The sequence below is a fragment of the Pseudorasbora parva genome, chromosome 7, assembly GCF_024679245.1.
Source record: "Pseudorasbora parva isolate DD20220531a chromosome 7, ASM2467924v1, whole genome shotgun sequence".
Lineage (NCBI taxonomy): Eukaryota > Metazoa > Chordata > Actinopteri > Cypriniformes > Gobionidae > Pseudorasbora > Pseudorasbora parva.
In genome coordinates, this window is record NC_090178.1 from 26,596,791 (window position 1) to 26,613,184 (window position 16,394).

At 40.3% G+C, this 16,394-nt stretch overlaps 1 protein-coding gene across 1 annotated transcript; it reads left to right on the forward strand.

The window, feature by feature from the left end:
• Positions 1 to 381: 381 nt before the first annotated feature.
• Positions 382 to 8,974, forward strand: LOC137083918 (uncharacterized). The gene is made up of 5 exons (XM_067449856.1): positions 382 to 405; positions 1,699 to 1,861; positions 1,970 to 2,278; positions 3,714 to 3,803; positions 8,904 to 8,974. The coding sequence occupies exons 1-5, from the start codon at positions 382 to 384 to the stop codon at positions 8,972 to 8,974; spliced, it is 657 nt and encodes a 218-aa protein (XP_067305957.1).
• Positions 8,975 to 16,394: the final 7,420 nt, after the last annotated feature.

Consider the following 16,394-nt stretch of genomic DNA (forward strand, 5'->3'; position numbering starts at 1 on the left):
ATTTAACTTTCATATATTTTAGGTTCATTGCACACCAACTGAAATATTTCAGGTCTTTTATTGTTTTAATACTGATGATTTTGTCATACAGCTCATGAAAACCCAAAATTCCTATCTCAAATAATTAGCACGTCATCCGACCAATAAAAGAAAAGTGTTTTTAATACAAAAAAAAGAAGAAGTCAACTTTCAATACTTTTAGTCATTTAGCCTTTGGCAGAAATGACTGCTTCAATGCGACGTGGCATGGAGGCGATCAGCCTGTGGCACTGCTGAGGTGTTATGGAGACCCAGGATGCTTCGATAACGGCCTTAAGCTCATCCAGAGTGTTGGGTCTTGCGTCTCTCAACTTTCTCTTCACAATATCCCACAGATTCTCTATGGGGTTCAGGTCAGGAGAGTTGGCAGGCCAATTGAGCACAGTAATACCATGGTCAGTAAACCATTTACCAGTGGTTTTGGCACTGTGAGCAGGTGCCAGGTTGTGCTGAAAAACTAAATCCCACATTCCTTCCCACAGACGTGCCTTGATACAGCATTCTGGGAACAGCCTTTTCGTTCAGAAATTTCTTTCTGTGTCCTACCCTCTCTCTTGAGGGTGTCAATGATGGCCTTCTGGACAGGGTCGGGTCGGCAGTCTTACCCATGATTGCGGTTCTGAATAATGAACCAGGCTGGGAGTTTTTTAAAGCCTCAGGAATCTTTTGCAGGTGTTTAGAGTTAATTATTTGATTCAGATGATTAGGTTAAAAGCTCATTTAGAGAACCTTTTCATGATATGCTAATTTTTTGAGATGGGAATTTTGGGTTTTCATGAGCTGTATGCCAAAATCATCAGTATTAAAACAATAAGACCTGAAATATTTCAGTTGGTGTGCAATGAATCTAAAATATATGAAAGTTTATTTTTTATCATTACATTACGGAAAATAATGAACTTTATCACAATATGCTATTTTTTTTTTTAGAAGGATCTATATATGCGGCAGCAGCAAGTCTACAGTTGTAATTTTTAAGGTTATGTGTCAAGCTACTTTAAAAAAAATATATATATATTCATTTTCGAAATATGTGACTGCCCCACAAAGTTTGACCTCACTGGTCCAACCCACATATGAGCAATGATCAGAAAGCAATGGGAGTTCCTCTTCTTTCTTTTAGGAAGTTGATTCATGCTATATAATTTGATATATTGGTCTCAACTTTAGAAACTGGTGAGAATATTTATGGGTCATGGACAATACCAGATTTTTTTTTAATGACTGGATAAAAGTGTCTGTCTGAACCTGGGAAATTCCAAGCATAGGAGGAGTTAGATCCATGTTAAATGGTAGAGAATACTTACAAAAACTAAAAATGGCTGATAATTGCTGTGTGTTTCTGCTGGGTCTGACAAGTTTCTGCTCATTTCTCACAGGTAAACATTTCTATATGTTCTAAGACACCTGAGAAAGAAAAAAATGTGATTAAAAAAAGAAAAAAAATATATAATGTTTATTATTATTATTTCTATATAGCTAATGAGCTCCAAAATGTACTGTATTTCAGGTACCAGTGGAGTGGATGAGAATGTGTTCAGCACTTCTGGTGAAAATGTCCGTCTGCCCTGTAATAATGCTCTTTCTGACTGCACATCAACTACATGGAACTATAACAGAGATCCACAGACAGTTGAACTGATTGCTAAAGGGATAAAGAAGAATGACATAGAGAGACGAGAGAGACTGAGTGTGGGGTCTGACTGCTCTCTGAACATCAAGAACGTCACTCAAGAAGATTATGGGCTTTACATCTGCAGACAATATGTGAATGATCAACAACGAGAAACTGATGCAAATGTTCATCTGCATTTTCTTCACGGTAATTGTAGGTTAATGTAAACTATTTTAAACCAGCCAAATTCTCCATGCATTTAAACAAATTACAAAAAAATGTTTCATGTGATTTCTGTCTTATTTTCAGTTTCAGTCTCTTCATCCTCCTCACAGTCTGAGATCAGATCCGGCAGATCTGTGACTCTCTCCTGTCAGTTGTATTCATATAGTTTCCCTTGTGATACTTTGATCCGTACTGAGGGAATTCAGCTGATGTGGGTGAATCAGGCTAATGTTAGTGTGATGACAGACTCCAGATATCAGATATTATTCTCCTCAACACACTGTTACAGCACTCTGACTACAACACTCCTGAATGAAGATCACAACAGAGAGTGGAGATGTCAGGTTACTCAGAACAATCGACTGAAGACCTCAACCACAATTACTGTCAAGGATTCAGGTGAGAACAATACGGTATCTCATCATCTATCCGTTTTAGTAGGCCCTAAATTTTAGTAGGCCTTTAGTAATTTCAGAAATACTATAAATATATATTTTTAGCCAGGATAAACATATGTACAATAACTACTAAAATAAAAACCGCCTTATTGCACTTTAATTGCAAAATTTTAGGTAATACTAAAAAATTGCACTTCGCTGACATTACTGCAACAACTGACAATGCACAAAATACTTTTACAGCATCTATTAAAAGCACAATATAAGATTTTAAAATATCCAAAAACCACTAGAATAATGTTAAATGTTGCCTTATGGGGGCATGTCAGTGAGAAACATGATGGAATACCAACAATATTTAAAGGTATTTAGCAGTGATATTTCAGGCTTTTCAGTGATAACATAGCAATATAGCATTATAATAGTGACAGGGGCTTCATACATTTATTAAAAATATAAAAAAGCAAAACACACCTGATGCACAATCTTTGCTCCTTATTTTCTGAAAGTAGCTAGATTTTAAGAACCTTGCTGTATTTTTGTGTAAATAATTAAGAGAAAGTACTCCGTCATCTTATTCCAATAAGAGAGACTTGAACGCACATGATGTCGTAAATATGACTTCCTACCCCATAAACGAAGTATTATAGCATAATTTTCAACACACTCAAATAATGTATTTAATAGGCTATGATAAAACAGCGCTGCATACAAATGACCGGGAAAGGTGGAAGCGGTTGCCTGCAGCATAATAAAAAGGTGTGTTCAACATCAGGCTTGTTCGACTTGATGGCTGACTTGAAGCAGTGCATGCCGGTTAGAAATGTTGTTCGACTTGAGGCAGCTTGATTCGGATCGCCAGTATCACGTCATTTCATCCGTTTGGCAGTTTGACACGCGATCCGACTCATGAATTGATACGCTGATTCATAACCAGTCGAAACTTTGTTTTGAAATCGGCCCATCAATATATGTCGTTTTTTTGTTCGTTTTTTTTTCTTTGTGCACAAAAACTATTCTCGTATTCTCGTTTGTGGCTCGACTTGTAGAGTGTTTTTTTCCAAGATGGCTGCTGTCTGTATACACGTAATGGACTGTCTTTATAAAGTATCTTCTTATTAACATGTTTAACTGTTTGTACGCCTACAAAGTTCTCAATGCTTCGGTTTGCATGTAGGGACCCTCATGCTATTTTGAGCTTTGTTAGTGGTATTAACTACTGATTTAATTTCACTTACTCTGTGCCTCATATGCAAGCGTTATAAGCTAATCTGTTTTTAGAGATAAAAGTCTTTACATTCGATTTTCATGAAAACGCATCCCAGAGAACGATCTAATCGGTAAACATGTGTTAATTACCCCAAGGTTAATTTTTCACCAGAGTTGTCCTTTAATGATTGTCATATTTGTTAGAATGATATATCTGAACTCTACAGCTCAAGCGGATACAGTGACACCAGGGATTCCGGTCCACACCACAAACCTCGAGGAGCCCTCAGCTACAAACACACCAAACGTGCCTACAGGTAATCACTGTCTTTCTCACCTCTGTGTTTCTCAGATTTCTTGTATTTTCTCAAATCAGCCTCTATGAATATAACTGATTTCTGGGGAGAAGGCGTACTGTGGATTACAAACTAACTCCAATCAAGTCAGTGTGCTCAGTGTGCTAGTTTTGCTTAAGAAATATTAGAATAATTTCCCAAGACACAATATATACATTTATATACAGTCTGTGTTCTAATGAAATATTAAACAATCATGTCTGCGGAGCTGTAACTTTTTAAAAAATAAGATTAAATACAATTTGTAAAAAGAATGTGTCTAGCTTAATGTTGTGCTGAGATATTCAAATAATTCAAATGATTGTTGCTCCAATTCAGCTGATACATCAAAATAGATTCCACATTCTGAAAGTAGCTCATTTCCAAATGCACTAGTAATATAAGATACAAAATAACAACTGACCATGAATGTGTCTTTAGTCTTTCCCTTAGTGATGGTTGTTATATTTCCTGCACTGGCCGTTCTCCTTCCTGCTGCTATGCTTTGGATGATTTATACAAAGGAGGACGGTAGGTTATTTACATTTTTTACGTTTTATAACTAACATTTCAACGATATAAATTTAAATATGTGATCACTTTTAGGGTGTAGTTGCTGTAAAGGTATATCAGTGATTTAGAAAGTCAGAAATATTCTTCTTTGATCAAATAAATGCAGCCTTGGTAAACCCAAGAGACTTTAAAAAAATCATAATTATTACAAACTTTTGAACTAAAGTGTATATGATGAAATGACGCCTAAATTAAATGTTTCATAGAAAATACAGTTCCAATTAAAAAGTCACTTCATGACAACATGAACAAAGGTGAACTTATCTTAACAGTTTCAATATATTGACTTGATGCGGATGTGCTATTTTTATTGTGACATTTTACAGGTAACAAAGAGGAGGCTGTTGGTTTTGATGTAAGTATTATTTCTTATTTGTTGTCTATTTGGTATGACCAAATTATGAAGGCAATTAATTATCTATATACTTTAGCACTTGTATAATAAAAAATTAAAAAGACAAGAGGTCAGGCGTTTTTCACATGTACCATATTTGTTTATTTGTCCGTTGATGTTTAGGTGCTGACATATGTGTCATATTCTGCAATTCCACATCCATACATCAGTGGCCAATGACTCTCCGAATCAGAGAAAATTCAACCAGATTCGCGAAAATAAAATAAAATAAATAGACACAAAAAGATTTCATCACAATAAGATGTATTTTATTTTATAGAACAAAGACTTGTCAATATTCCAGTGTCACCTCAGCTGTTTATTATTATTTTGTTTTTCTATTATTCTGTTTTTCTTTTTCTTTTGTTGAATCTGATTATAATGGATTATTGCCTTTGTATCTTATTCTCAGAAGTGTTTTTTTCCTTTTATATTTAGTTATGTCCATATTTGGAGACATAGGAACAATGCATTCTTTTACAGAGAACAGGAAGTTTTAACCAGTCAATGAAATCACAATATAGAAAATAGTAAGAGCCCTTTTAACCTTGTCATGTGACATGAGAAAAAAAACTTTTCTTAAATGAACCTCCACTTCATCTATAATAACATTTCTTCACACATCAGGTACAGTTGCAGAATTTCAAGCTTCTGTATAACCAATATTTTTTAAACGTCTGAAAAAAATTACAATTAGACCCTACTTAAAATTTCTTGAACTTAAAATTAGGCTACTTGACAGAATTGAAACTGTAAATGTGACACTTCCTCTGCAAGCGACAACTCTTGCAATCGTCATCCAATACTATTTGTAGGCCAACCGGCAGTTAGCATCACACCCTCAATAACCCAAACCCAAAAATTAATTTTTCCATAGGCTTTTGGATTATCGCAAAAAAAAAAAAAGCTCTGTGTTCAGTGAAAGTTTATGATACTTACACATTTTGTCCATTAAGATAATTTTCACAGATGAACAACAGATGAATTATTGGCTTCAAAATTCATAAAACGTATTATGAATTTTGAAGCCAATAATTGACGTCAGTAGAAATAAAAAATAACAAATAAAGACATATTTATTAAAAATAAAGCTATAAATAAATTACACCATGGTCCCTTGACTTCACCACCACTAAGCTTTCAACACCTCTTTCAGTTTTTATCAAAATATATAATTCTAAGCAAAACGAGGCTGTAAAAGCAGACGGAGCTTACCTGTCATGCGTGAGGACGTTTAAGATCTTCGACAGCAATTGCCGCTTGTTAGCGACAACCTTTTTCAAGACATGTAGGCCTAACATCTAAAAAGAAAATCATGGGTTAGGTAATACTTAATTTATTTTATGCTGTAGAATAAAACATGAAAGTATCTTGCGCTTGTGCTAACCGCTTATCTTATTTTAGTCATTTAATCAAAAACCACTGATGTGTATAATCAGTGCCAAAAACTGATTGACTTCAGGATGATGGAACCGTTACCGGCTATCTAGTTTCCAGATTTTGGCCTACAAAAATATGTCACAGTTGGTTCATCCTGGGCTGAAATAATCAGATGCTTAACAAACATTTATCTCAGTCGATGATAGATGTACCCCGGTAGTTTCTTGTGTCAGTTAACCAAAACTGTGTGGCAATCATTGAACCCTTTTTCTTTATTAGTGGTTTGTTTTACTTTTTAAAAAATCTTTCATTACTTGCTTGCCAATTTATTTATTATCTGTTCTCTTACTGTATTATTATTGTATTTATTTATTTATATATGTACAATTTATTGTTTTAAATGTGATATTTATTTTGGAAGCAGCAAGTCTGCAGTACTAAATTAGCTACATGTTACTTACTGCATAGGCTACTGTTACACGTTTTCCGGAGTGTTTTAGAGCTGTGCACTCAAAACATGTGATTGTTCACCATGGAAGTTTGACCATACTGGTTCAACCCACATGAAGCAATGGTCATCTCTAAATAAATCCAATTTAGATTGAAGGGTGTGATTATTGTCTGTAGTTCCTCTTCTTTCTTCTAGGAAGTTGCTTCATGCTGTTGAATTCTATATTGGTCTCAACTGTAGTAGCTGGTGGGAATCTGGACACTTTATGGGTCTACGCATGTCAGTCTATTCAAGTAGCGCACATTACAAGGGCATGCGTGTCATGGAAAATACCACATTTTCCTTTTTTGAAGATATTCTTTAGAATTTACCACATGGAAAAAAAACTCATTGGGTTTGATATAAGAGCGCAGTTCTAAAATGTCATGTCGTTTCTGGATTTTGACCTACAAAAATACATCATAACTTTGTAACAACAATGACTATGAGTTAAATATCTCGGGGAATAATTAACTCAAAAGGGATTTAATATTCAATATTCATGAATTTATGAATATAATTTGCCAGTTGTTCATTACGTATTAAGATTTTCCGATAGGAAAAAAAATGTTTAATTAAATACAAGTAACCCTTTACGGACTTGCTTTAAATTATCCTACTAAGTTTGTCCACCAAATTAGTTATAGACTTTTCAAATCAATTCTCAATAAGGGATTACTGCTTTACGAGCGCATAAGAAACATTAACTTTACTGATCAGGACAAGTTCAATATTTCAAATGGTCATACAGTTTACTTTACTAACATAGTAGCATAAGCAGTTAGGTAACGTTAGATCGCAAGTTTCATTGACTTTGTGTATGTGTGAGAACAACAGACCCAACTCATAAAATGTCTTTTGGAGGTTTAATAAACACAGACTAAAAATAACACTACGATTCACATAGAAAGTACACACTAAATATGCATCAAGAAAGTAGACATATAGATATTAACGAAAGAATACATAAAAGAGAATAATGAATGGACTGAAATTAGAGGGAGATAAAAGAGAGAGAGAGAAGAGAGAGAGATGGTACAAAGCATTAGAGGTAAGAAGCAGCTTTCCTTCAGTTCATCAAATACGACCTTCACGGAGTTAACTTGTCCCAACGGGAAAATAACACACCCTCTTTAAATTCAGTTTGAATTTATAAGAATAAGAATACTTGCATTCTTTTTGGTTTCGTTTTGGCTTCTCGCGTGTGTGCGTGTATTTCTGCGTATTCGGTGGTTCTCTCCGAGGTCGGGAGGGGAGGCTGTTTTTCCTTTAGCGGCGCTTCGTGTCCTCCTCCTGAAGCAGGCCCGTGGTCTAGTAAGTTGATGGAACGAGTAGCAAGGGGTTGTTGAAGACCGGATTATAGAAGAGAAAATTTCGGAAGAGCAGAGTTTTCCAGAAACGGAGTTTTTTTGAAGAGGAGTTTTCAGAAGAGAAGAGAGTAAGAGAGAGCGGGAGGGCATCCGAGGTCCTCCTTTTATGGTCTGGGCGTAGTCCCACCCTCCAGGGTTAGACTTAACCAATGAGAGTGTTGGGATTTCCCGGCGGGAAATTCCTCAGCAGATTTTATGGCTCTTTGTTCTAAGGCTCGAATCAGTGGGTCTCATTCATACTCTAATTAATGCAACAAACACACACTGCATTTTCTGAATAAGTGATATACATGGAAGTGTAAGTCGTGAAGTGAGCATTAATTTGATAGGAGACATGACATATATGAGGTTATCTGAACTAGTACTTGGTTAAGACAAAGACAAAAAGATGCAAAATACCATACAGAATAAACCTTTTACAAGACAGTTATGTGTTTACATATAATGTCCTGGGGTGCATGTTCATTTATAGCTGGTTTGTCTATAATTTGAGGTAAAAGCGGGTTTGTTACAAGCTTCGTGTCGTAAACTCTTTGTGAATAAGACACTCTTCCTGCACTTTTCTGTGGCCAAATTCTTTTGGGCCATAAAACATCTTATCAGATGGTTTCCAGGGTAACGAAGACTCTTTCTCTGTTGTGTTGGGGGAAGGTATGTTACTCAGCACAGAGCTTTCAAAACATATTTGTTAAATGTAACTGGCGATTGTGTGTTTGATTCGCCTGAGTCGCTACATAATCCCCCCTTTCGCTAGTTGTTGTCCCTCCTATGGACAACAACGAGCGATATCAAAGGTTCAGGAAGATCAGACACACCATAGCAATGTTAGGCTCCAGTTGTTTGTGTCTCCTGAAGTGATGGTCGCTCCACGGCAGATAAGGCAGACAGTAACCAAGTTCGGGTCTCTGTGCTTGTGCAGCAGGTGCCGAGGCAGCAGGTGCCTTGACGGTGCGTCACCTGTCATCCACAAGTCCGTTTGTGTGGTGCAGGTGTGCTGTGGGCTTTCTGCAGCCCTGGGTGGAACCATGTTCCTCGCAATGGCCAGTCAGTCCTTTAGGTCTCCTGCCTAGGAAGATGGACTGTGCATCTTGACACTTTTATGTCCTATGCTGACTAGGAACTTTTCCAGAGGGTGCCTCGCATTGTGGCCAGGCTGGGTGCCTTCTGGTGATCCACTTTGGTTTCTCTGTTTCAAAGTTCAAAGTCATTGGGGTTTTGAGAATCCCTTCAGAGGCGGCCTTGTGTTCGTTTAAGGCCTTCTTTCTCAAATCACATGCATGACATAGTGTGGGGCTTGGCAGTATTGCCTACAAGGTGACTAACTGGTGTTGGAGGAGAAGGTTCTTGAAGCTGGTGTAAGGTTAGGCAGAGGGCTTGGGCTCCTCCCCCCCTTTGCGTCTGTGTGCAGGGCTGGAGGAGCTTGCGCTGCTGATGTGAAGTTCAGGAGAGTACGTCTTTCTTTTGAGGATTCATTTGCAGTTGGTGATAAGGAGTCCAGGTTGCTCTCTCAGTACGATGTCCGAGGCTGGACCCGGTGTGATGATGTCTGGTGGTGGCTGGCCTCTGATTGTCTGGAGGCACAGGAGCATGATCACGGCCGCGTTTCTTAGGCATTTCCAGATCTGTTGCATGGCCTCAGTAGTGAAGTGGATGCCTCTGTCTGAGTTGATTCTCAGTGGCAATCTTGACAGGAAAAAGATGTGATTCATCAGGGGGTATGCCGTGGTCTGGGCGGTGTCGTTGGGTGCTGGTCGACACTCCACCCACTTGGTAAACTGGCACACCACAGTGAGAGAGTACTTTTTGCCTTTTGTGGACCTGGGCAGGGGTTCTACCCGGTCGATTTGTAGGTTTGACCATGGGAACGTGGTCCCTCTGTGTTGCAGTGGGGCTCTGTGGCTCGGGTTTGCTGGTTGGAACTGGCAGCGAACTAGCCATTCTCTAACATACTCTGCCATCTCTTGATGCATCCCAGGCCAATATGCCACCTGTTTCAGTGTGTCATACGTGGCTCTGGTGCCGTGGTGTCCAGCACATGGTGTGTTGTGGGCGTACATTAGCATCACCCCCCTTTGCGACCGTGGCACTACAAGCTGTGGCGCTGTGTTGCCATCGGGTGCAAACCAGAGAATGTTGTCCATAATACACATCATGTGTCTCGAGTTATGTAGATGCTTGTGGCTAGAGTCATCAATGAGTTCAGAGTCAGTGATAGGGTGGTTGGAGGGGTCTGAGAGGTGGTCAAGAATTGTCTTTATTGCAGTGTCAGAGGTTTGCATATCCGCAATATCGTTGTTGGAAATTTGCGGAGTTAGCGATAGCGACTGCAAGGCAGGCATTGTAGCCGGTGTCGATCGCTTGCTGTGGGTTAGCACTGCAACAATGGGGCTGGATGTGGGGTTCGGGGGTGCCCACATGTCGCCGTGTGGTGTGTTTCTACTGATTGCATTGCACAGTGAGAGACTTTTGGTTGAGTTGTCTGCCCACAGTGCAGGGATACTGTTCGTTGTGATAATGTCATTCAGCTGTAGGTCATTCATGACCTGGGGGCAGAAGGCATCAGAGTCTTTGGATAGCTGAAATGTGCAGAGTAGCGAACTTGAACTTGGCTTCGGGGCTGAGGCTGGGTTGTCACAGTGTGCTGCAGGGGGTCCCGTGACCTTTGTGACCTGGCAGTCTGGCTCTGCGGGAGTTCCCGTGACCTCTGTGACTTGACAGTCTTGCTCAGACGATGTGTGTGTCTGAAGGGGCAGAGGGTCACGCACTTGAGCCCAGACTTTCAGCTGTTTGAAGTCCAGTACGGGTTCGAAGCGGTCCAGCAGGTCTTTTCCGATGAGAAACGGATAAGTGTTCATAGGGGAGATATAGACGGGGTGTATCAGCCTCATAGGTCCAATTGTCAGGTGGATGGAAGCTACGTGCTTGAGCTGGATGTCGTTTTGGCTATACGACTGCACATTTAGCTTACAAGTGTGAAGGTTAAGGGTGCGATTTTTGCCTCTGTGCTTCAAATCTGAGTCTTTCAAACAGTTGGGTGGATATAAGCGTGAGGTCGGAGCCAGTGTCAACTAGGGCTTCGAGCTTAAATTCCCTTTCCATAGTGATAGTCAGATAGAGTTTTCGAGCCATCCCCTTCTCGATTAGGTTTCCCAGGAGTCTTGGTGTGGGGACCTGTGTGTTGCTTGATAAGCCGTCTGGATATGTGTCAAGTGTCTCATTATGCGTGCAAACAATCAAAACAGCGCTTTTTGGTACGCTGGGCTGCCCCATGATACTGTCTTGATTAGAGGCTGTTGCTGTCAGCTGTCGTGTGGGTGTGCTGCTGACGGGTGGGGGTGCAACAGTTAGTACACTAGTCCGTGGTTGGGGAACAGTGTTCAGGGTGGATGATTCAGTTGCAGGAAGGGCGGGAAGGTTGATTTCAGGTATCATGTCTAGTTGTGCTGTACCTGGTCCGTCCTTCTTGTCTTCCTTGTGAGGTTTCTGTCGGAGGAACTCTTTCAGGATCTTTATGAGCTCTGTAACTTCAGAAGCAGCTACACTTTCTTTGCCAGACGTGGGTTCAGGTCTGGGCCTACCATTGTCCCGTCGAGAGTGGCCTCTTCGCTGGCTTTCTGGGCGAGGCGGGTCCCAGGATCCTTCAGAGCGATCGCTCTGGTACCGTGGACGGTCGCCATTATGACCAAGCTGCCCTCTGCTGGCTTGGAGTGGTTTGGACTCTCTGTTGACGGGTCGGTAACTGTGGTTCTGTTGGGCGCCCTCTAGGGTTAGCTCTGGGTGGTGCTCAGAGACAGGGCAGATGGTGGGCTGTTTTACAGTCTTTTCAGAAATGGTTTTCTGTTTGACGTAAGCTTTGTGAGCCAAGTCTCTTAACTGTTGCGTGCCCATGCTGCGCGGGCACGCCAGCACCCCCAGGTGGTAACTGATGGTAGGGTGCAGGTTTCGGAGGAAAAGAGTTTTGAAGTTGATGTCCTCCTCCATGCCTGGGTCGTTACGTGCCCCGAAGTAAGCACGTCGCAGTCTGTTATAAAAGTTCTGTGAGGTCTCGAGTCGGGCTTGCTTGAGTTCCATGGCAGTGATGAGCCCCTGGTCTGACTCGGGATCGGAGTACTCACGAATTAGAGCTTGTCGTAGATGCCAGTAGTCCGCTTTGATGGCCTCTGGTTGTCGATCCAGAAAGCTGCGTACGTCCCGATTAGACGTGGCCCTGAGCAGGTACAGTCTGTCCCAGTTGTTCGCGTGAGCGACAGTTTGCAAGTAAAAGTCTATGTCTTTTAAGTATGCGTGGATGTCGTGTCCTCCTGCCGGGTCTGGGCTGAAGGTAGGAATATTTCTGGCCAGCTTGTCAAGGTTCTTTGAGGCTTTGTGGCTGTTGACCTTGACTTCCTGAAAGGGCGTCCTTTCCTCTGCTGCTGACGGGGATTCGTGGAGACTGGCAGGTGATCTTTTAAACAGGGGGCTGTCGTCCCCCTTTGTAGCTCTTGCTTCGTGGCGAAAATGTGCGGACTAACTGGTCAGGGGAAACTCTGTGTTGTGTGTTTCCCCTTTCCGGTAACGTTGCACTATATATGATTGTCTCAGTTCTCTTTGCACCATGTCAAGTTCATCTTTGAGCTCGTGTCTTTGCTGGATGAGCTCGTCGATCTCGGCTTGTGCCGACTGCAAATGTTTTGCATAGACTTTAGCTTTAATGTCTCTGTCTTTAAGTTCATCAGTGGCTCTCTCCAGGAGGGATTCGCCACGCCGAAGCTGTTCATCGAGGTGTTTCCTGGCGTCTTTCTCTGACTGTACTCGTCGGTCGGTGTCACGACGGAGCTCCTCCAGGGTCTTTTGAAGTCTTTCTATTTCTTTTCTTTGTTCTTTGTCTGTTTCGTCGTCTTTCTCTGTGTCTAGAAGCTGATCTAGACGAAGCTGGGTGAGGGCTTGGTCTCTCCGGGCCTCCTTGGCTTGAAGCTTTAGCGTTGCTGCCTCCTGTTCCAGGTTGTCGTAGCTCCCTTCGCTTAGACGTGCCTGTGCGATGAGGACGTGGGCGAGGCTTCCGAGGATCTTGGCCACTTCCTTGTTGGAGTAGTTGTGCGTGGGGTCGTGTGTCATCAGCTGGTCTAGCTCGGTGTCCAGTTGCTCCTGGCTCGGCTGCCCCAGACTTCCTTGACTGGTGGCCGTTAGCGCTTCCAGCCATGTCGTTAGGCGATCCCACGGGACGGCGGAACTGGGTGCACGGAACATTACTGCGGACGAGAGAAACACAGCACACACACACACACAGAGAGCGAGCCAATGCAAGCTTGTTCTAAGCTAACGAGCTATCGTACGGATAGCTGGGAATTTTGGCTAACTGATGTAGACAGTTAGATAATTAGACAATTCAGACAATAAGGTGGGCGGTAGCCCTGGTTGTCACTTGGTGAACTGCTGCTCGGTCGTCCCGGGACTACCTAATTCTCCTTGGGGTCTCTTGTTGAACTGAAAGAAACACAATCGTGATAGTCCAACAGTGAGGATAGGAAAGAGCACAGTGGAAACAAACACAAGATGAATTGGTCTGTAATGAAAGGAATGTCAGCGTGCGCGCCGGGAGTGTTAGGGAAAATTAATAGGCTTAATGCTCAAGATATACTAAAATTCGGCTTGTACTATGGGTTATCCCATTTAGCTCATCCGGGGTGAATTGAGGTCGCTTAAGTGGAAGATTAAATATCAAGAGCAATTTAGAAAAAGGCAAAAGTTTCTGTCAAGTAATGATAAAACAAAAGCACTTTTGATACCGTTTGTAATTACCAGACTGAGCTTTATTCCCAATGGGAGGGGAAAAGAAAACTTTTGCAGAGAGAAAAAAAAAAATAATAATTAAAATAATAATAATAATAATAATTTTTAATTAAAAAAATTAATTAAAATTAAAAATTAAAATTAAAAATTGAAAATTAAAAATTAAAAAAAATTATAAATAAAATAAAATAAAATAAAAAAATTAGAAGCTCAACTTAATTCAAATTAAATTCAAAGCAAGTTTAAATGAAATTTAAATAAGCCTGTAAGGAAAATCAAATAAAAGAAAGCCAATCAAAAATCCTACCCTATATAACGATTAATCTCTAAGTGGGAGTTATCCAAATAAAAGAATTAATCAGGAAGGGCGTAGGGATTTAGTGTTGCGCTGACTTAACAGGGTATAGCCACGCGGTGGCGTCCTTCCTTCCAATTGGACTGTCTGTGACTTAAACCTAATTTCACTTTGAGTTAGAGGAAGTTATGTTTCTTTTTAAACTTCAAATTCGAATAAGGGTGTTTAATCAGCGAGAAAGGAGACTTGGTTGTTGCTAGAAAAATTGTATAAATGAAACTGTGTACAACAGTAAGCAATAAACAATTTATAGGCTCAAACTTATTTTGTTAAGGCAGAATCAAATAACGGAGAGTGAAACTATCCGAATTTATCCACACGATGGCGCTGTTGCGCCCGCCCTAGACTAGAGTTAGTTAGGCGGAAATGCTCACCAGATGGCTTTGTCTGGTTTTAGAGTCGCCCTCCGGTGTTCTGCAAGCAGCGTTGCAATTTCTGAGTCGCCCTCTGGCTTTCTGCAAGCGGCGTTGCAATTTTTGAGTCGCCCTGGCTTTCTGCAAGCGGCGTTGCAATTTTTGAGTCGCCCTGGCGTTCTGCAAGCGGCGTTGCAATTTTTGCACTTTACTGGCTTTTACAATCACTAAAAAATTGACTCGAGGTGCCCGAGCAACGACAGGAATTTACCGTCTGCCTATTCACGCATTTTACATGGACTCCAATAGACATTTATCAATATGGCTGACGGTTTTCAGCATCTTTGATTCAAATGTTTTAGGTCTCAGGTCTTTGGTTAGCTAAGCCAGACTTAAACCAGGAGTTATCGTTTATCTTAACGATATAATAATTATTCTTAGGCCTATTATATTGTACAGGAGAGTCTCGTCCTGTCCCAATCTTCCGCAAAGATAGAAACTTTTCGTAGTTCAGATCAAGCGGGATACCGCAACGTACGTGTCTACAGACTACATCAAAATCTCATTATTTTGATGGAACACATAATATATTGCTCGAGTCAAATGTATGGGTTTTCTACAATACATTTGTTTGGAAATCACGCGGATAAACCCTATTACGCTTACGTTTAAACCCTATTGCGCCTATTATAAACCCTATTGCGCTTACGTTTTCGTGTCAATATTGGATTTTCGTACCGTTCATATTTTCATTAATATAATCCGGCTACGTCAACATTTCTCAGCATCTGTTTATGCTTGGGTTCGCTTTGCGCGTATCGTTCATATTTTCATTAATATAATCCGGCTACTTCAACATTTCTCAGCATCTGTTTATGCTTGGGTTCGCTTTACGCGGTACCTCACAATTTACAAAACAACACCAAAACAAAAACGAAACAAAAACGCACGTGCAGGTTATTAATACCCCAAAAATACACAATGAATAGAATATGAATATCATTCACACATACACAAACGTTTGAAACTTGCCCGCATTCTCCACCATAAAATATGTAACAACAATGACTATGAGTTTAATATCTCGGGGAATAATTAACTCAAAAGGGATTTAATATTCAATATTCATGAATTTATGAATATAATTTGCCAGTTGTTCATTACGTATTAAGATTTTCCGATAGGAAAAAAAATGTTTAATTAAATACAAGTAACCCTTTACAGACTTGCTTGAAATTATCCTACTAAGTTTGTCCACCAAATTAGTTATAGACTTTTCAAATCAATTCTCAATAAGGGATTACTGCTTTACGAGCGCATAAGAAACATTAACTTTACTGATCAGGACAAGTTCAATATTTCAAATGGTCATACAGTTTACTTTACTAACATAGTAGCATAAGCAGTTAGGTAACGTTAGATCGCAAGTTTCATTGACTTTGTGTATGTGTGAGAACAACAGACCCAACTCATAAAATGTCTTTTGGAGGTTTAATAAACACAGACTAAAAATAACACTACGATTCACATAGAAAGTACACACTAAATATGCATCAAGAAAGTAGACATATAGATATTAACGAAAGAATACATAAAAGAGAATAATGAATGGACTGAAATTAGAGGGAGATAAAAGAGAGAGAGAGAAGAGAGAGAGATGGTACAAAGCATTAGAGGTAAGAAGCAGCTTTCCTTCAGTTCATCAAATACGACCTTCACGGAGTTAACTTGTCCCAACGGGAAAATAACACACCCTCTTTAAATTCAGTTTGAATTTATAAGAATAAGAATACTTGCATTCTTTTTGGTTTCGTTTTGGCTTCTCGCGTGTGTGCGTGTATTTCTGCGTATCCGGTGGTTCTCTCCGAGGGCGGGAGGGGAGGCTGTTT